At 50.9% G+C, this 19,083-nt stretch overlaps 1 protein-coding gene across 1 annotated transcript; it reads left to right on the top strand.

Annotated features, from left to right (window-relative positions):
• The first annotated feature begins 5,326 nt into the window (after nucleotides 1-5,326).
• LOC122452000 (proline and arginine rich end leucine rich repeat protein) lies at nucleotides 5,327-19,009 on the top strand. The gene is made up of 3 exons (XM_043485262.1): nucleotides 5,327-5,492; nucleotides 12,768-13,750; nucleotides 16,443-19,009. The coding sequence occupies exons 2-3, from the start codon at nucleotides 12,784-12,786 to the stop codon at nucleotides 16,616-16,618; spliced, it is 1,143 nt and encodes a 380-aa protein (XP_043341197.1). The 5' UTR covers nucleotides 5,327-5,492; nucleotides 12,768-12,783; the 3' UTR covers nucleotides 16,619-19,009.
• The last annotated feature ends 74 nt before the right edge of the window (nucleotides 19,010-19,083 follow it).

The raw sequence follows: 19,083 nt of genomic DNA, 5'->3' as shown, positions 1-19,083 counted from the left end.
GACATACTCCTTTTCCTATTTGGAACCAGTCTGTTGTTCCATGTCCAGTTCTAACTGTTGCTTCCTGACCTGCATATAGGTTTCTCAAGAGGTGGGTCATGTGGTCTGGTATTCCCATCTCTTTCAGAATTTTCCACAGTTTATTCCAATCTTACCACTGCCATTATAGCCGTGTGACCTTGGGCACATGAACTACCTATGCCTCTGTTACCCACCTGTTAGATGGTTATTTCAGCAGTACCACATCATGGAGTTGTATGAGGACTGAAGAGTTGTTCAAGTCGAAGACTGGGAAGAAGGCTGACATATAATCACCTCAGTGAGCTTTAGCTATTACTACTACTGTTATTCAGGTTAAAGAAGATGTGTGGATGTGGATGTAAGGACGCCCAAGGATCACATGTGGATGTAAGGACGCCCAAGGATCACATGTGGATGTAAGGACGCCCAAGGATCACATGTGGATGTAAGGACGCCCAAGGATCACATGTGGATGTAAGGACGCCCAAGGATCACATGTGGATGTAAGGATGCCCAAGGTCATGTGCGGTAGTACCAGGTTGGCCTGAGTTGCTCCTGTCCTTTTGAACTTTGCAACATGGCACAAAATTAACCACATATGTCCACATGTCATAATCACATGGCTGCAGTGTGACTATGCCTATGTAAGGCAATGTTATTACCCAATATACCAATATACTATTGCATGGAGCAGGATGCCATTGGTGCCTTATCAGAATCATACCTGAAAGCAAGATGTTAGATCCAGGTGTTGTGACTTGCAAAATGCAATTTTACATAAATATTAAGTTAGGCTGGAATACCAGACCACCTGACCTGCCTCTTGAGAAACCTGTATGCAGGTCAGGAAGCAACAGTTAGAACTGGACATGGAACAACAGACTGGTTCCAAATAGGAAAAGGAGTACGTCAAGGCTGTATGTTGTCACTTTGCTTATTTAACTTATATGCAGAGTACATCATGAGAAATGCTGGGCTGGAGGAAGCACAAGCTGGAATCAAGATTGCCAGGAGAAATATCAATAACCTCAGATGTGCAGATGTCACCACCTTTATGGCAGAAAGTAAGGAAGAACTAAAGAGCCTTTTGATAAAAGTGAAAGAGGAGAGTGAACCAGTTGGCTTAAAGCTCAACATTCAGAAAACTAAGATCATGGCATCCGGTCCCATCATTTCATGGGAAATAGATGGGGAAACAGTGGAAACAGTGGCAGACTTTATATTTTGGGGCTCCAAAATCACTGCAGATGGTGACTGCAGCCATGAAACTAAAAAACGTTTACTCCTTGGAAGGAAAGCTATGACCAACCTCGACAGCCTATTAAAAAGCAGAGACATTACTTTGCCAAAAAAGGTCCGTCTAGTCGAGGCTATGGTTTTTCCAGTAGTCATGTGTGAATGTGAGGGTTGGACTATAAAGAAAGCTAAGCTGCAAAGAATTGATGCTTTTGAACTGTGGTATTGGAGAAGGCTCTTGAGAGTCCCTTGGACTGCAAGGAGATCCAACCAGTCCATCCTAAAGGAGATCAGTCCTGGGTGTTCATTGGAAGGACTGATGCTGAAGCTGAAGCTCCAATACTTTGGCCACCTGATGCAAAGAGCTGACTCATTGGAAGAGACCCTGATGCTGGGAGGGATTGAAGGCGGAAGGAGAAGGGGACAACAGAGGATGAGATGGCTGGATGGCATCACTGACTCAATGGACATGAGTTTGAGTAAACTCCGGGAGCTGGTGATGGACAGGGAGGCCTGGCGTGCTGCAGTCCATGGGGTTGCAAAGAGTCAGACATGACTGAGAAACTAAACTGAACTGAACTGAGACTGGAATTCCAGGATGATGCAGTTGGAGGGTTGGCATCCCAGAGCCTTCGAGAACCCCTCCTTGGAAGGCAGAATGCAATTACCACTCTCCTGAACCTGGCTTCTTGAGGACCTGAAGAACTCTGGAGGTGATGCTGATTGAGCAGCCCCCCGGCTGGTACTGTCTGCTCACACCAGCTGATGATGTAGCAAGACTGCTTAGCTGGCCCACACATCCTCCAGACAGGATCACGGACGGTGAGCGGAAAGGAGCGTCAGGCTCCTCTAGCACCGCTGTGCTCCCCGTGTGGCTGCAGACACGGCTCACTCCTCCCCTCCCAGTCTTTCCCCTCCCTTTGGTTGACAGGTGAGGGCAGGTCTGTGCTAGGGGAGGCAGGGAAGGGAAAGAGCCTATGAGTTCCTTGGCTTCGTTTTCTACAAACCAGAGCCCTGGGGAGTTTCTGAACATACATACAGGGTCATGGCCAGAAATAAGGAGGACTAGGAAGCTTCTTCTCTGAGAAGAAATGAGCCCTGGTTGGCGCCAAGCCAGGGGAGAATGTGGGGTCTGCGGGGCCTGCGGGGCCTGCAGGGCCTGAGCCCCTGGCAACGAGCCAGGAGCCAGCGTGTCTCCAGAAAGGAAATGACCGCCCTGTGGAAGGTTTCTGTTCTGGGCACACAGCCTTAGAAAGTGTCAGAGGTCTGCTAGGCTAGAGGGGCCTTCCAGGACAAAGGGAGTGTCCTGCAGAACTGGAGGGGAAACGCTAACTGCCTACTGACTGAACAGCCCCGGGGGAGGGACAACCAAGAACTGAGATGGAGTTTTCCACTGTACCAGTGATAGGAGTACTCAGATTCAGAAAGGAAGTTAACTTTTAAAAGAAAGTTTAAGTTATAGAATAATTGAACTATCCGATCAATAGACGGCAAACGACACCTGCCACGTGCAGATGAGAAAACTGAGGCTCAGAAAGGGCAGATGAGTAGCCTCAGGCCACTTAGCCAGCATGGAAAGGAGGCAGCCACAGCTGGACCCAAGTGTGTGAGACTCCAAGTCCATTACCTTAAAAATGGGTCAGGAGGGGGCAACAAGCCCAAATGTCCATCAGGAGGGGCCGCTCAGATAACTATGGGGCAGAGAGTGAGGGAGAGCCTTAGGTACCAACATGAGTGATCCGCGAGCTATCCTACAGAGCAAAAATAAAAATGCATAGTTGCTTGTACTTATTGCTTACATGTGCATTAAATAAACCTGGCAAGACACAAGAAGCTGGTATGCCGATTGTGTCCTGAAGAAAACTGGATGATGGAGAGACAGAGGGGAGAAGACTTTTCTCTGCTGCAATCTCTTGTACTGTTTGGAATCTGAATCAAGAGACAGTATTAGCTTTTCAAGCATTTTTTTAAAAGAGAGTGACAGAGAATTTCCTTGTTCAACCCTTTTAAATGTGATGAAACAGACTTCTACTGAGCACCGAGGGTGTGCCAAGCCCCGGGTGGGTGCTGCGGCTTATACCATGACGAGCAAGATGCTGCCTCTACCCACCAGGAGCCACTCACCCCAGGTGACCCAGACCCCCCAGGCTGGGCGGTGGGATAAGCAACCACAGGTCTCCCACAGCTCTTCCCTGTCATGCATTTGCCCAGACCCCCAGCCACCCTAGGCTGGGAGCCTCAGTTGGTGAGAGGTGAGGGTCTGCCCCAGATCCAGCCCTAGTGGGCCTGACCACCAGGAGCCAGTCTGAGCCAAAACTGCCCCAGGCCACACGGCAACTTCCCAGCAGAGTCTCCAGGCAGGGCTGTGGAGAGGTGGGAGCCTGAGCCACCTCCCTGTGGAGAGGATCGTACACAATCACACCCTTTCTTCCCTTGCTTTAAGCACTCATTGCTTATAATCAAGCAGCAGTCGCTGAGCAGATCAAATAAGCATTGAGCCCCGGAGATGAGATTTCAGCCTGGGTGGGAAGTGTGAGCAGGTCCTGACTCTGGAAATGTGTCTGTGATCTACCACATCGGGGAGCCCCCTCCCTCCCACATTGCCCTTCCTGCACTTTCCTGCCCCCACATTCTGCCCCCTTGACTGCACTTCCTAGGAGCAGGCGGCAGCAGCAGCAACCCCGGTGTCTTGACTTCCCACCATTCTCCCCAGCGGTAGCTTCATATTGTCCTTGATACACCAGGAAGAGATAAATACCTCCCTCGGGGTCAAGCTACACCAATTGTTGTCCCCAAGATTCAAGAAAGGGAAGCTCTTTCTGGAGGAAAAGTACAAGTGTCCATGGAATTCTCCAGGCAAGAATACTGGAGTGGGTAGCCAGCCATTCCCTTCTCCAGGGGGTCTTCCTGACCCAGGGATCAAACTTGGGTCCCGCACATTGCAGGCAGATTCTTTATCATCTGAGCCATCAGGGAAGCCCCTTTCTGGAGGAGCTACCTCTTTCTGGAAAAGGCTAAGGGTCTAGCTGTATGAAGTCAGTGAATCACAAAATGCTCTCCCTCCCTCTCAATGCTTCCAATGAAGCTGTTCTCCATGGACCTGATGATAGAAAATGTAAACATAAGCAAGTTTTCTCAGTCGTCAACTGTGGCAGGAAGTTTTGATGGGTTGCTACTTAACACTTAACTGCAGGTGTGCTACAGTTTTTTAATTGAGAAAAATTCTTAGAGGTGAAGGTCTTACCTGAATGTGTCTCCTGGGAAGACATGGACAGGGGAAATTTGGGTTTCCCCATTTACCATGTTTGATGACCATATAGCACCCAAACCTCTCCTAAGTGTGATATACATGGAGAAGCTGAAAGAAGACACTGACGTTGTCTGCACGGACAGTGACTTTAGGTCTCACATAAAATCTTTATTCTGCCTTACTTGGCAGTGCAGTCCCAGGCCTGACTTTTCCCTCTCCGGTTCTCAGAGAACCTGGCAGCCAGACCACGGCTATCTTCCATGCCAGCTCACCCAGAGCAGGACTCCATCCCCCTAGCAACATCCTAGAGAAGGTGACCTAGGGAAGGACCGTCCCTGTTTAGAAAACACACCCCCACCCCCTACATTTGGGAATTCAAGAGCAGAGGAGTGAGGGGCATCAGAAGCAAGGTAGTTGTCAGGAGGAGGAATGCAAGACTGGTGCTGGATCCAGCCATCCAGTTCTCGCCTGCACAGAGGTTGCTTTCATTCCTTTTCTTCTGTTAATTTGGCCTGTTTTCCAAACATGGGTCAAACAACCCTCCTCCCAGAAGCAGCAGCAGCAGAAGGAAATGTTATTAAAAACGGGTCCGTTAGTGGGCATGGTGTGTGGATGGAGTCTTTGGGATTTTGGCTGCCAAATAAAGACTTTATTGTTGTCATTCCTCCTCTCCCAAGCTCCCTCCCTCTCTTCCCTCCTCCCTTCTTCCCTCCTCCCTCCCTTCCTCCCTTCCTCCCTTCCTCCCTCCCTTCCTCCTCCCCTCCCTACTTACAATCGGCCTGGCCCTCCCCTAACCTAACCTCCCTACCCCAATAGGATCTCGTGGAGGAAGAGTCAGGCAAACACAAGCACGCACACACCACTGGGAGACCAGAACCTCTGGCTGGCTCTCTGCTGCTACAGCTCCACTGCGGGTGGGGGGAGCAGAGGCAGTCTCGCCTCGCCGGAGACAAACCAGAGCTGAGAGGAGAGGCAGGTGGTTCAGGTAAGCCTAAGCCGTCTGGAGGAGGAAGGCTCCGGTCTCCAGCCAGCTCCTTCCCGCCCCATTCACGCCAGGTTACTGCTCTAGGCTCTGTGCTCTCCTTCCTTCCACCCCTCCTTCCTTCCATCCCTCCTTCCTGTCTCCTTTCAAAGGAGCTCAAATCAGTCTTCCTCATTTCGTCTCCAGCCTCTCCCTTCTCTTCATCATTCTGCACCCATGTATTGGCTTGTTGCAAAAGTTAAACTTTCTTGGTACAGATGTGTACTGTAGCACAGAGTTACGAGGCACGCAGTATTTCTCAACATCAGGTTCCCATAGAAACTCCGCTCTAGAACCCATTTTGCTGCTCCTTTGATGTTTTGTCACACGCTGTCACAGGCACACACACGTGCCACACAGATGCTGCACTTTCACTTCACACACACGCACATGCACACACAGTGTGAAGGCATCCTGTCCATTCACCCCCATTCTGACGGCATTTGGTATGCAGAGATAGAGCACACAGTGACAAGACCCTGGCCGGAACACACACAGGCACGCGCACACACACCGCACCTAAGTTAGAGAAGAGAGAAAGTGCGTCTTCCCCCCGAGGTGGCAGAGCCAAAGAAATCATGTGTCCTGAGTGCATGCAGAGCAGGAACAGGATGAACAACAGCAGGGGCTGGAAAGATTTCTTCGTTCTTTAGAACTTAATTGGGTGGGAGAGAGAAAAAGCAGCTTTCCAACCTGCACAGTGTATTCCCACAAGCTCTGACTTTCTCTGCCTCGCTAGTCCAAACCACTTTTCTTTTGGAAAGAGAGAGAAGAAAGCAACCCTACTCCGAAGCCTTAGAGGTACTAACTCCCAGCACTGGGGGTATTCATTTCTGTTTTCGGCAGGCAGCCAGAAAAGAATTCTCTTTAAAGCCACTTCAACATAATCCCACTTTGGCAAGGGCTCCCTATGGGAGAGGAAAAAAGAAGTAGTTCCTTAATCAGTCAAGGGAGGGGAAAACTGAAGTGGGAAACTGAATTTTTTAAATAGGGTGGACCCTCTCCATTTCCCCAGCTCATTCCTCTTCAATTATGCAGAGTGCTATCCCAAGGCAAGAAGGTCATGGTCTAAGAGAGAGTCTCCAAGTATGGTTGGTCTTCGAAATCACCTGGGTGGCAGGGGAGGGTGAGAGGTGCTCACTAGAAATACAGACATCTGGACCCTTTGCTTTAGACCCACGGGATCAAGACCCAAGAATCTGCTATTGTTTCAGGACATGAGAGGCAGCTAGGGTTTGAGAATCTGAACCAGAGGCCTGAGGGAGACGTGTGTGGGACTGAGGAGCCCAGGACTCTGGCAGTGTTAGCTGGGCAGACGGGCTGTGTGGCTTCCCGGACAAGGACTGTCTGATGGAGCAGCTTCAGAGTGTTTCAAGAGGGCCACCCTCTTCTGCAGAGTAGAAGCAAGCACCTGAGGGAACAGGGAAGACCTCCTGTGAGCTCTCCGCTTCTCTTCTTGTAAGCACTGGGAGCTGTGTAATGAGGGAACATTCCAGAAAGCAATTTCCCCCAAGGTAGCTCCAAAGAGCTTAGGCTTCCTCCTACCTGCTAATCTGCCTGCCTGGGCCCCCAGGGGCACTGTGCAGGGCTCCTCCCCACCCCTTTTAGACTCCCCCCTCCTGCCCAATAACTGCCTGCTCTGGCGGGACCGCACAGAGGACCGCGGAACCATAAGGTCTGCACTCCCTCTTCACCTCCCTGGGGGCAACCCCACCTCTTGGGCCTCTGGGGGAAGCTGGAAGGGATAGGTACCCAAGGTTGGGAGGGGAAGTCATGAGTCACAGCGGGACTCCACAGCCAGCTGAGGACAGCAGCCTGCAGTGTCCCTGGTCAGCAGCTGCTGCAGAAAGGCTCAGGGATGGGAGCGGGTGTTAGTGAGGGGGAGGGACAGAGTGAACATTCCCCAAGTGGCTGGGGGCATCTATGGCTTCCCTAATTATTTGATTCCGAGACCTAAGTGTGGTCTCATAGGCCTGAATGGGAGGAACTTGCTCTGGGTAGGAGAGCTGGTGGAAATCCAAGTAACCATCTGCAAGGACCAGCATTCAGTGGAGGGAACGGCTGTTCTCTGGCCAAGCTGAAGGGACAGAGACCCCATTACTTTGAAATAATGTCCATAATAGCTTAACATTCACCGAGCACTTGCTTTTTGCACATTTACTCACTTAACCTTCAAAATAATCTGATAAAAATATGTTAGTACACCCATTTTACAGATGAGGAAACTGAAGCTTAGTAGAGGTAAGAGATTTCCCAAGAATACCCAGCTAAACAGCTGAAGCACTCAACACATCAGACAGATTCTTGTAGGCTTTCTTCACATGGTGAAGCCAGGGAATTGAGGCAGAGAGAAGGACACAGTGAGGAGCCAGGCCGTGAGAGGACAGAGCCATCCCACCCTAAATTCTTCCCCTTGCCTTTAGAATGGAAAACTTGTTCTTCTGGACTAGTGGCCTGAGGCCAAAAAACACTGTGTTTACACGTTGCCTTGTGGTAGACACTGGGGAGACAGATGGTTTCTCCGTTAGAGTGTTAGATTTATTTTTAGCTCTTTTTGATCTGCAGCACATTTTAAAGTCGCTTATCACGTTTACTTCTGAAATTAACCCGATGAGGAACAGAGGGGCAGGGAAGATTTCTTTATCTGTGCTTTACAGGTAAGGGAAGTGAGGCTGAAAACAGGGTCATGTCACTGTAGGCAGTGGTGGCTGGGCGGGGACCCCACACCCTCTGTCTAGTTTGCACCATGATGCTCTCTTCACCTTTGCCCCAGTCAGCCTTACTCCTATTCTGATATCACTCCCCAAGAAAGGGACAGTGAGTCAGTGACTTGCTGAATTCACCGTGCCTCCATGCTAGCCCTTTCCTCAGACCCCACAGCGCCTACTTGGAGGCCTTGAAGAGTCTCAGGCAGCTGAGGTGGGCCTGCCTCACTCCTCTGTGGGCAGCTGTGCCGAGTACCTGATTCTCCTGGCTTCCAACTCCCTGGTGGGCTTCAGGAAGACACAGAGAACAGAATGGCTTTCAGAAGTCTGAGTTTTGGACAGAAGGAAGGAAACCAAAAAAGAGGGTCCTCCCAACGTCCATGGGCACGGCTCTGGCAGGGGCAGCCCCGTTCCAATGGTAGGGTCACTACCTGGGTTAAGCCACGGAGGCTCAGGGGTAATAAGTTAGATATGAAATCTGACAAGAACACATGAAGTAGTGTGGAGTCATCTTTCTTTAACCCAAGGAGACACACCCAACCTCACTCTCAGCTCAACCCCAATCCCAGGCTCTCTCCATACAAAGCCTATTACCTAGGATTTGGTAAACCCATGTGGGCCTCAACCCAACCCTGCCCTGATGCTAAACAATGCAAGGGTCCTGGGAGTCTGAACCTTAAATGAATGAATTTATGAGCTAAACAGGGACAGGGCTATCTCACTTTAAAAATCAGAGTCTCTTGAGAGGATACATTCTTTTGCAAACAAATACATGAATAAATGAAACCCCTGCCATTTGCAGAGATTTTATGCTCTATGACATGCCTTCATGTGGATGATCCCATTTGATCCTCACACAGTTGAGGGCCCTGGGCCTGAGGAGGTGGGTCAGAGCCAGGATTCAAGCTTAAGTCTCTAATACTTGAGACTGAAATTTGAATTTAAAACTCTCTTAGGAAATCTTCTCAAATGGGAGAGTGAATTTTGGGTTGGTCAAAGCAATTGCTTTCCGCTCACAAATGAGCAGCTTTTTGAGAACAGGTGTTGGTGAATGGTGTTACAGGAGGTCAGTGGTTATAAGTGGTCCACATGCATTCATTGATCAAGCAGTGAGCTCGGCCCAGCAGAAAGTGGGGAGGTGTGCTTGTGAAAGCATAAGAAATTTTAAAATCACATACACTTACAATCCAGCCTAAGGGAACTTATGACTGGACAGAAGGTTCTGGAAGACAGGAAGGTGTGACTTCGGGCTTTGTGCGAGAGACTATAGCTCCCTTTGGAGTCCAGGGACTTCTGTCTGTCCCAGATTCTGGTTTGGAGACTTAGACTGTGGGGCCAGCCCAGACTCCATCAGGAAGGAGCACTGTCGCATGAGAAAAGCCTTAGAGATGAGCACTGCTTCCTCAAGGAAGGAGCGTGTGCACACACACTCAGAATGGTTCAGCCCCAGGGCTAAGAGCAGGGGAATTCAACAGACCTCGTTTCTCCAAGGAACAGGCCCAGGAGCTTCTCCTCCAGAACCTTCTCTCAGTTCTGAAAGGAGCTTGGCCAGCCCCCAGAGGTCTGGAGCATAGACAGATCAGAGGGTGGGTGGGGAGATAAGGGAAGTTCCCAAAGGGTCTGGCACAGGAGATGGCGACAAGCACAGCCTCTGTTCACGGGGATGGCAGGGGTGGGAGGCACGCCCGTCGGGTGGAGCTGTGACTGACCGGCGGCTCTGACACGCCTGAGCCAAGTGCAGCCCGGGCCCCGAGTCACCAGGAAGCACCCCGCGCCAGGGCCAGCTGCCTGCGTCACAGCGGCAGCTCCGCACGGACATGACTTGCTCCACTCAGGGCCCAGGGCCTGGTAAATGCTCCTGCTGACCAAGGCAGCGAAGGGGACAGGGCTCCGCCTGGCTGGGAAGCCTTGCTGGGGCTTCTCACTCCACAAGAGACCTCTTGCTTATTGTCAGGCTCCCAGCTGGTCAAGAAGTAAAAAGTGCCAAAGCAAAAAATATTCAAGGTCACAAAAACTGAGGCTTTTAAAAATGTTTGGTTTTAGCACACTAATGTAATGCTTTAACCCCATTTAAAATATCTGTGCAATACTGTTGTGCTATTTTCAAGAAAATTACACAACTTCTAACATTTTCATTGATAGTTCACCAATTACAAGTGGTGTGGGGTCTGGCAACAAGACTCAAGTTTAGTTTTACAATTAGTTTTTAGTTTTAAATTAGTTTAGTTTTACAATTAGTTTTTCACCTCAGTCTTTGTGGTGTGTCCCCAAGATTGTTACATGGGCAACTGGAGATAAAGCCAAGAATCTAAGTGCAGCATCCTTTGTGATAGGAGGCCAGGGGAAATGGCCCCTGGGCCCCCTTGAAGAGGTCTGCCCGGCAAGAGGCCACCTTAGAAGGAGGAGGAGAAGGAGAGAAGCTGCAGGGCGGCCTCCTCCCCCTTCCCTCCTTCCTTTCCACGCTTTCCCCCGTGAGGGCCCACACACGCACACCGAGGAGGGGCGCGTGCCCCTGCTCACACGTCTGGCACAGGGAGAGGAGTGTCTGTGCGGCGTGTGTGGGCTGGGTGTCCAGGGCAGGGGTGTAACAGGCCTAGGTGGACTCCCTCGCCCCTCCAGGGTAAGCCCTGCCCTCGTCCCTGTTTCTTGTCACACTCGGCTCCTTCCAAGGAACAGACTCAGGCTAAACATCTGGTGAGGGGCTTCTACTGAGCTAGCTTTGAAAGCTAGCAGGAAGCCAGTACTGGGTCACACAAGGGAAGAGCTGAGCCGATGTGGGCTCCAAAGAAAGAGGGGGAAAGCCTGGAGCAGGGGCAGTGATCACAGGGTCCAGATGCAGCTGAGATCCAGCCCCCTCTCTCTCAAGGAGCCCCGAGAAACCTGCATCTCCAAAGTGTCCCGGGCCCTAGGAAGGGGAGGGGCAGGCCACCGCAAGTTGTGAAGAAGCAGCAAAGAGGGCCATTGGAAGCAACGTGGAAACAGAAATCCCGGAGGAGACCAGAGGGGCTGCCACAGGGACCTGGGGAGGGGAAAGGACAGGCAACCCGACAAGCTAGGGCGGGAAGTCTGAGAGAGACGCCAGTTTTTGTCTGCAGCCTTGGGTCTATCACAGTTTCCTCAGCTTTATTTGACTCAAACCACATGGCCCTATCTGAAGCATCATCAGAACCAATGGGAAGGGCAACCCCAGAGCATCCTTCAGCAACCTATTCCACTATGTCTCTGAGGCGGGTGGGAAGTTCTTTACATCCCACCCCGATACCATCAACTCCAATGCATATGGGAAGCAGCAATACCAGATCAGAAGAAATGAAAGTGGTTTCCCTGCAGCTTTTTTAAAAATTGAAATATAGTTGATGTACAATATTATCTAAGTTACAGGTGTACAATACAGTGGTGTACAATATTTAAAGGTTACACTCCATTTATAGTTATTATAAAATATTGGCTATATTTCCTGCGTGGTACAATATATCCTAGCTTATTTTATACATAATAGTCTATACCTCTTAATCCCCTATCCCTCCCTATATTGCCCCTCTCCACTAGTAACAACTGATTTGTTCTCTATACCTATGAATCTTCTTTTTTTTTGTTACACTCACTAGTTTGTTGTATTCCCCCACAGCTTTCAGTTGTTTCCTTGTTTATTTCCCCAGGAGCCTCCACATCTGGGGAGAAATTCTTGGTGTGTGTCCAGCTGGCAAAGACCAGCATTCTCTAAGCTCAGCCCTGGGGAGGAGGGGTGAGCAGGGGCAGACGCAAGGGGACCACAGCACTTCCTTCCCAAGAGCTTGCTGAGCCCACGGAGATATAGGGCTTTGTCCTGGGTCTGCTGTTATATAGCTTCCTGGCCTTGACAAGCTACTGCTCCCCTCCAGTACTCAATTTTTATAAATAGTTGAGTCTGGACTTTGTGAATTTCAAAACAGTTTTAGCAATGCTACATTTTTTTTTTTTTCAAATGAATGCTTCAGCTAACCCTTAATATGTGTAGCAGATTTTAAAACCACAGAGCTCCTCAGGTTGGCACAGGGGTGAGTTGGGGGGTCCCCCAAGGCCATCCTCTTAGTCTCCCTCCCTCAGGTGGACTCCACAGAAATGGGGCACAGTTTGAAAACCACTGAGCTATGGAACCAGTAAGGACCCTTCCAGATGTAATACCCCAGGACTCTACGGCTCACATATCCTCACATCCCTCCTATAAGGGGAGAGATGATTTTCTCATGCTGAGGACTAGAGTGGTTAAGGGTGTTCTCCAGGAAACCCTGGGGCTCCTGATTCATAGCTCAGAGTGCATTCTGCCAAGACGGCTGACACCCTAGCACATCAGCAGCTGGGCCTCTGCAACAGGGAGCCAGACACTCAAACCCCTGCTGCTTTTTCACCTGCTGGATACAGGCCAGCAAGGAGATGCTTCCACAGGTCCCCCCCGCAGCTGCCCGAGCCATCCCGGCCGGTTCCAGCTGCAAAGACACGTGCTCTTTTTACCGAGGCCCAGCAGGTCGATGACCTTCCGCGTTCCTCCCCACAGGTGCGTCGCCTGGATCATGAGGTCATCCCTCTGCTGGCTCATCACACTTCTCATCTTGGCCTCAGCGGCCCAAGGCCAGCCAACAAGACGACCAAGACCCAGACCGAGGCCCCGGCCCAGACCCAGACTCAGGCCTACACCCAGCTTTCCGCAGCCCGATGAGCCAACGGAGCCTACAGACCTGCCTCCCCCGCTCCCCCCAGGCCCCCCATCCGTCTTTCCTGACTGTCCCCGGGAGTGCTACTGCCCCCCTGACTTCCCATCCGCTCTCTACTGTGACAGTCGCAACCTCCGAAAGGTCCCTGTCATCCCATCCCGCATCCATTACCTCTATCTCCAGAACAACTTCATCACTGAGCTCCCAGTGGAGTCCTTCAAGAACGCCACGGGCCTGAGGTGGATCAACCTGGACAACAACCGGATTCGAAAGCTGGACCAGAGGGTGCTGGAGAAACTCCCCAGCCTGGTGTTCCTCTACATGGAGAAGAACCAGCTCGAAGAGGTGCCCGCGGCACTGCCCCGGAACTTGGAGCAGCTGAGGCTGAGCCAGAACCAGATCTCCAGGATCCCGCCCGGGGTCTTCAGCAAGCTGGAGAACCTGCTGCTGCTGGACTTGCAGCACAACAAGCTGAGCGACGGCGTCTTCAAGCCCGACACCTTTCAGGGCCTCAAGAACCTCATGCAGCTCAATCTGGCCCACAACACCTTGAGGAAGATGCCCCCCAAGGTGCCCGCCGCCATCCACCAGCTCTACCTGGACAGCAACAGAATCGAGGCCATCCCCAGCGGGTACTTCAAGGGCTTCCCCAACCTGGCCTTCATCCGCCTCAACTACAACCAGCTCTCGGACCGGGGCCTCCCCAAGAACTCGTTCAACATCTCCAACCTGCTGGTGCTCCACCTGTCGCACAACAGGATCAGCAGCGTGCCCACCATCAGCAGCAGGCTGGAGCACCTGTACCTCAACAACAACAGCATCGAGAGTGAGTGCAGGGCTGGGGGCGGCACGGGGCGGGGGGCGGGCGGCCGGCTCTCCCACCTCGGCGCTTCCACGCGGGCCTCGTGCCTGAGGACGCAGAAGCACCCAGTCCGGCACATCCTCAAACCTTAGTCTTTCCACTTGCAGCCCACGTGACCTCTCTGGGAAGTCTCCTCATTTCTAAAATGGCTCAAAATGTATACGAAGATTTACTAGTTTAGTACGGATAAAGTGCCCAGAATACCATGCTTGGAGGGTAACAGCTTTTCTGCCTCCAGCCCTTCTCACCAGCCCCTGCTCCTTTGCCCTCCAGACCTGTAGGTAAGGGAGATGTGAAATACAGTCCTGGACATTCTCCTAAAGAATGGTGACATTTAAATGCTGACTCTGGAATGTCCTGGATCTGTCTACTGCAGCTGTGGGAAAAGAGGCTTCCTCCCAAGCCTGAGCCTAGGTTTTAAAGAGTCTGTAAAAACATACACAGAGAGGCAGTTCTGTGTATACTATGAGTGGCTGGTGGTTTAGTCGCTAAGTTGTGTCTGACTCTTTGCAGCCCTGTGGACTGTAGCCTGCCAGGCTCCTCTGTCCATGGAATTTTCCAGCAAGAATGCTGGAGTAGGTTGCCATTTCCTTCTCTAGGGGATCTTCCCCACCCAGGGATCAAACCTGGGTCTCCTGCATCACAGGCGAATTCTTTTACCAATTGAGCCACCAGGGAAACCCCACACTTAACAGCATTCGACTGGGAAAGACGTGGCAGTCAGAAGAACATGTCTGTATGTCGATGCTTTCTGAATCTACCTGGAAGGCTAAAAGATTTGGTCATAAAAGTCAGTACACTCAACGCAGAATTTGCCTAAGCTACATTTACAGGGTCCTGGGTTTTGGATAAAAATTGTAGGTCATAAAAAAGACTGGAAGTGACAGTTTTGCCCAATCAAAAACATCAGATCTGAGTAGAGCATCAACAGAGCAATTTAAAAACAAAAGCGAGAATATTCTCTGGCTCCTGGACAAAATCAGGCTATATCCACAAGACGAATGCAGCAGCTGTAGGAATGGAGACCAAGGAGAAAGAGAAGAACCCTAAGATGATATTAGGAATCCTTAGCTTTCAAGCCAAAGGATGAGAGGGAGATTTTTTAATTTCTATAATCTCGAAACAAGTGGATGATAGAACAGGCTCCTCTGAGATAATTACACAAAGGTAGGGGAAGGCTTCTTAAATCTTGCAAGAAAGAAATTCAGAAAAAGGCAAAACTGTCTCATTTTACCCTGCAGGTAGCAAACTGATGGAACACATTACTCCCATGAGGCTGTATAGGCCAAAAATCTAGACAGAAAGGATACCTTGATTAATAAATGGTTGACAAGTTTCTACCAGATTGTGGATAAAAACAGGCCGCAGCGGGAGGGGGGCGGTTATCCAACCTTCTGAGGTTGAAGACAGAAAGATTTCACCCACTCTCACCATTTCACAGATTTCAGAACAGCGCATCAGGGGGGTAAAGTCCAAAGCCACAAAGGTCATAGGAAGAAAATTCATCTATGTCAGGGCTCTTTCTGCTACTGCAATGCTGAAGAGAGAAGAAAGCAGAGAGAGGGAAGATGAAGAAGAGGATGAAGGAGATGAACAGCAACCAACCACCCACCCACAGAAGATAAAAGAAGCAAGGCTTGGGGAGGATAGAAAGCTTCATTTAGAAGAGGGTATAACTCACGTCATCTAACAAAAGGTGAAGGGGAAAACGGAAACCCATCTTCCATTTGAAAACCTACCTCCATTTGCCCATCTCTTACCTTTCTAGCTCACTTTCCCCAGAGTCAGTCATCACTCCAGCATCAACGGCTCCATCACGTCCTGGGGCCCCGTGCCCCTCCCTGGTCCCCCTTTCTCTTCGTGTCATCCCTAGTTCAGAAATGTAGCCATCTTCTGCCCACCCTCAAGCCTCAAATCCTATTTATAGGAAAACCTCCAGGGTAATCCATCCCCTGCTGGCTTCAGATCTTGGTTCCCTCCACTGTTTCTCCACATGTAGCCAGATTCATCTCTGTACAGTATAAACCTGATCGTAGGGCCCTTCCAGATTTAGCTCCCCCCCCCCACCCCCGGGACACTAGTTCATATATCCCACCGTCCCTCTCATAACAGCAGTCCTGCTCAGTGACGTTCCTCAGACTAGAAATCAGAGACCCCATCCTTAGTGAAATATCTGAAAGTCTTCTATAATTGGTGGCCAAAACTGGAGCCCCTCCAGTTTACTCTACTTAGTATACCATGTTGTACTGTTTACTGGTTCCAAACTCTGCCACGAGCTTTTTGCCCTCCACAACATCATTGAAATAGGTCACAGCATCAGAACACCATCCCCAGGTCTCTACGTGTTAATCCTATCTTTGAAGGGTCAGCTCAAAGTTCACTTCCTCCATGACTCTTTAGAGTGAGTTTACAATAACAGTTGTTGATCAGTTCCAACTTAGTTCATTTTACAAATGGGTAAGCCAAGCCTGGAGGTTAGGGTCAATCACTCATGGTCGCATGTTCCCGAGAACTGGTGAGACAGTTCCAGAGAAGTAATCTCTAGGGTCCTTATCCTTGTCCACCCTCTTCTCCCTCCACGTTTTGACCTCTAGCCCTATGTGGCCTGACCCCCTGCCCACCTCTCCTGCTGACTTCTCCTTTTCTTTCTCCACAGAAATCAATGGGACCCAAATTTGCCCCAACAATCTAGTTGCCTTCCACGACTTCTCCTCGGATCTGGAGCACGTGCCACACCTCCGCTACCTGCGGCTGGATGGGAACTACCTGAAGCCGCCCATCCCGCTGGACCTCATGATGTGCTTCCGCCTGCTGCAGTCCGTGGTCATCTAGGCCCTCCTGTGCCCCTGGAGCTCCTCCAGCCTCACTGAATGCCCACAGTTTGTTTGCTCTGTCTCCTTTTCTTCCTCCCAGCTCTGCCTTTCTTACCCCACCTTCCTGAGTCAGAGACAAGCCACATACTCTGCTGCCCCTGCAGCTTCTAGAACAAGATTTCCAAAGGCTTGATTTGGTCCACCCAGTTCAAAGACACCCACTGTGCACCCCAACTTCTTTTCCCAGAAGCATAGGTGTATGTCTAAAGACGTCCCACTCTCTTCCTCCCCTCATCACTCCTGGGTTAGCCTGGGCCATGGACTGAAATCTGGTTCTCGTCCTGGCCAAAGCAAGCAGAGAATGATCAGGGGCAGCCTAGACATGAAGTTTGGAAAGTTCTGCTGGAAACTCCTCTACTGTGGGCAGCTCTGACCCAAACAGACTGAGGAACTCAGGTCTCCTAGGTCAAGGATCCCATCTTCCTTGACTGCCCTGCCCCGTTCACGGGCACCAGACAGGCACCCACCCTCTGCCAGCTTGGGTTCTGGAAAGGAAGTGCAAGGGAACGGCTGAAGAAGGGCACAGGCTCAGAGATGCGCACGGGGACCCACTGCTCCTTCACAGGGTGAGACGGGCCCCTTCTTGGCATGCAGCCTCCTGGCTGAGGCTCTGTGCCAACAGTAAGTGCAGGGAGGAACATTCCAGGAGAAGAAAGGCCCCAAAACCTAGGAACCAGCCAGTGGGAGAGGGTCAGAGCCCAGGATGGCCCGTGTGGGTGCAGATGGCCCCGTGGCCGCTGGACAAGAGGCCCAACGCCTGAGGAGCAGCATCCGCGGGGAGGGCACAGAGCCACCAGCCCTGCCCTGCCGTGCGCTCCTGTCCCTCCGTTGCTGGAAGCGGCTCCTGAGAAGCTGCTCGAGAAGGGGCGGGGAGCCAGAAACCTCCCAGAGCCCACTTCTGCCTGTGCAGCGGCCTCCCCTCTCAGCCAGGCACTGTAGTGACATCTGGTGGCGGCACCGCCCGGTACATCTGTAGGTCTACTGTAGAGCTGGCCCCTGTGTCCTCATCATCACTCTGGGGCGATCTGCCAAGGTCAGAAGTTGGCCTCAAGTTCCCACTTGAAAAGCTGTGGGTGATACGCATGGTCTCTGTCCTCTGGGGTCTATAGGGCACTCAGGTATAGAGGCACCAAGATAGGGGAACTGGTTCCCATATGAGCGAACCCAAGAGGGAAACTTCAGGAACCCAGAAGAGGATATGGCTTGTTCCCCTCTGCCCTCTCACCTTGCGGGTCCCTTCTGCTCTCTGCTTTCAGGTGGTAGACTGAGGAGGTGGCTACGGTACCCCTCCAAGGACCCTCTGGAGCTCATGTTCCCCACGCAGCTCCACCCTCTAGACCATGTTCTAAGGCAGGACAAGTCCTAAATATTATCCCCTTCCTTCGCAATAATTTATTCCCTGTATGGACTATCCTTCCCCCAAAGTTTTCACACTCACTGCCCCCCAATCTGGCCCGGGGGGAGCAGTGTGTGAAAGGCCTCTAAGGGAAGCCTGAGTCCCGCAGAGCCAACTGGCCTTCATCTCCCCCTTCCTCCCTCTAGTGGGTGGAGCTGCCCCCCTACCGCCCCCAAGTGTACGTTGGTGGGACTGGGGGTGAGGGTGTGTCCTAGAAATGAATAGGACACAGTGCCCACTCTCAAGTTAGGTTGAGAAAAGTTCCAGAGGTATTTAAGAAATTGGATGAAGCCAGCTCCCTAACTTCAAGAAATCTCCATTTTATTGTAATTTTTCTCTTTTGCTAATTTACAGAAAATAGGCCCGTTTCATCAAGTTCCTCCCCATGTTCCCATCCAACTGCTTCATTCTTTGCAGCTGCAGCTGGTTTCTCCAAAGCTCTTGCTTAAAGTCAAGATAAATTGTAGCCAAGGTGCTACGGCTTGGATAAGCCCCCTTGTGTGTCTTACTCCCACCTTGCACCCTCAGCCCCTCTGATAATCAGCACAGCACCTAGGCCTCCTCAGGGAGGAGGGGTCATTCCCCTGCTCCTGCAAACCTGAACTGTTTTGTTTCAGTAGCAACAAAATCACCATCATCCCATTGCCCTGTCGAGAATATGCCGGCTTCCTCTATAGCTCCCTGCAGCTGTAAGCCAGAGGAAATGAATTGCCTGTAGAATCACACACACACACAACACGCTGGGGTCCCCTGGGTTTAAGGAGGCTGCCTCCTCCATATACAACTTCATTCTCTCAGTGCTGTTGGCATAGGCACATACAGATGTGTAAGTAGGTGTGTATGTGTACTCTGTACCTACATCTATTCTTTCTTGAAGATCATAACAACTTTGTGAAACAACTTTCACATTCCATCACGCTTCACAGCAGAGAAAATAAAGTGATATGAAAAATGTCCTGCTTGAATTTGACAATGTAAACAGGTGAGAATAGTACCTTAAATTCATCTTGCCACCCTCTCCCCCTGCC

The sequence above is a fragment of the Cervus canadensis genome, chromosome 13 (assembly GCF_019320065.1).
Source record: "Cervus canadensis isolate Bull #8, Minnesota chromosome 13, ASM1932006v1, whole genome shotgun sequence".
Classification (NCBI taxonomy): domain Eukaryota; kingdom Metazoa; phylum Chordata; class Mammalia; order Artiodactyla; family Cervidae; genus Cervus; species Cervus canadensis.
Note: the sequence above shows the minus strand (reverse complement) of the source record. Positions and strands in the feature narration are given on the sequence as shown.

Bases quoted from the DNA above. Each gene is read 5' to 3' on its own strand.
- LOC122452000 (XM_043485262.1), top strand. From the start codon at position 12,784: ATGAGGTCATCCCTCTGCTGGCTCATCACACTTCTCATCTTGGCCTCA. The intron at 13,751-16,442 runs GTGAGTGCAGGG...CTTTCTCCACAG, and splicing joins CAACAACAACAGCATCGAGA to AAATCAATGGGACCCAAATT.